The sequence below is a fragment of the Austrofundulus limnaeus genome, unplaced genomic scaffold (assembly GCF_001266775.1).
Source record: "Austrofundulus limnaeus strain Quisiro unplaced genomic scaffold, Austrofundulus_limnaeus-1.0 Scaffold2993, whole genome shotgun sequence".
NCBI classification, from domain to species: Eukaryota; Metazoa; Chordata; class Actinopteri; order Cyprinodontiformes; family Rivulidae; genus Austrofundulus; species Austrofundulus limnaeus.
In genome coordinates, this window is record NW_013955395.1 from 6,951 (window position 1) to 7,694 (window position 744).

At 43.4% G+C, this 744-nt stretch overlaps 1 protein-coding gene across 1 annotated transcript in view; it reads left to right on the plus strand.

Annotated features, from left to right (window-relative positions):
* The window catches only part of mrpl38 (mitochondrial ribosomal protein L38), a gene marked incomplete at its 3' end in the record, with an annotated part of 6,391 nt that continues 5,647 nt past the window's right edge, over positions 1-744 (plus strand). The window contains 1 exon segment of the mRNA XM_014000367.1: positions 1-115. Within this exon segment, the coding sequence (XP_013855821.1) occupies positions 31-115 (85 nt within the window).

Below are 744 nucleotides of genomic sequence, written 5' to 3' on the forward strand. Positions count from 1 at the left end.
CCTCTCGGCTCCCGTAGAGGACATTCCAAGATGGCGCTGCGCACTGCTGGTTGTGTTGCGGTGCGGCCTGCAGCAGGTTTGTGGGTCAGTAAGGCGAGGACGTTGGTCACAACAGGTAGTGTAACATCAGTGCTTCATGTGTTGTTCCGGGAGGACTGTTTGTTGTGGGTTTGATGCTCAGGGACTGATTTAATCTGTAATGACGTCACCATGTGTCCTCTTAAAGGACGGACAGTGTCATTAACTTTAAACTCCTGGTCAGTGAAAACACAACTAAAAAAACTCAGTGACTACAGAGTCACCGTGGGGGAAACACAGTGACTGTTTCAGTTGTGTGTTTGTGTGTAGGGAGCTGTGTCTCCTGCAGAAACACACAAACCATGAATAATATGTTTTAACAAGAATTATGAGTGAAATGTAGTGAAACTGATAAAATATTCATTTGATCTACATCTACAAGTCGAATAAAGCCGGTTAAAGAATGACACTGAGCTAAAGTTGGGTGTGGTAGTAGCTGAGAGTCATTCTGCTCTGAACACCAGGCCTGTATTTATGACGTCATAGTTGCTTTGTTGACAAACCTAAGAGGTTTAATTTTAAATAAAGGAATCAAGATTTATTTATAGAGCCGTTTCCAACAACCAAAGGTTTAAAACAAATCATACAAAAACAACAGAGCACCACGAAATATTATAAGTCTAGCTCAGGGGTCTGCAACCTGCGGCTCTGGGGCCACATGTGGCC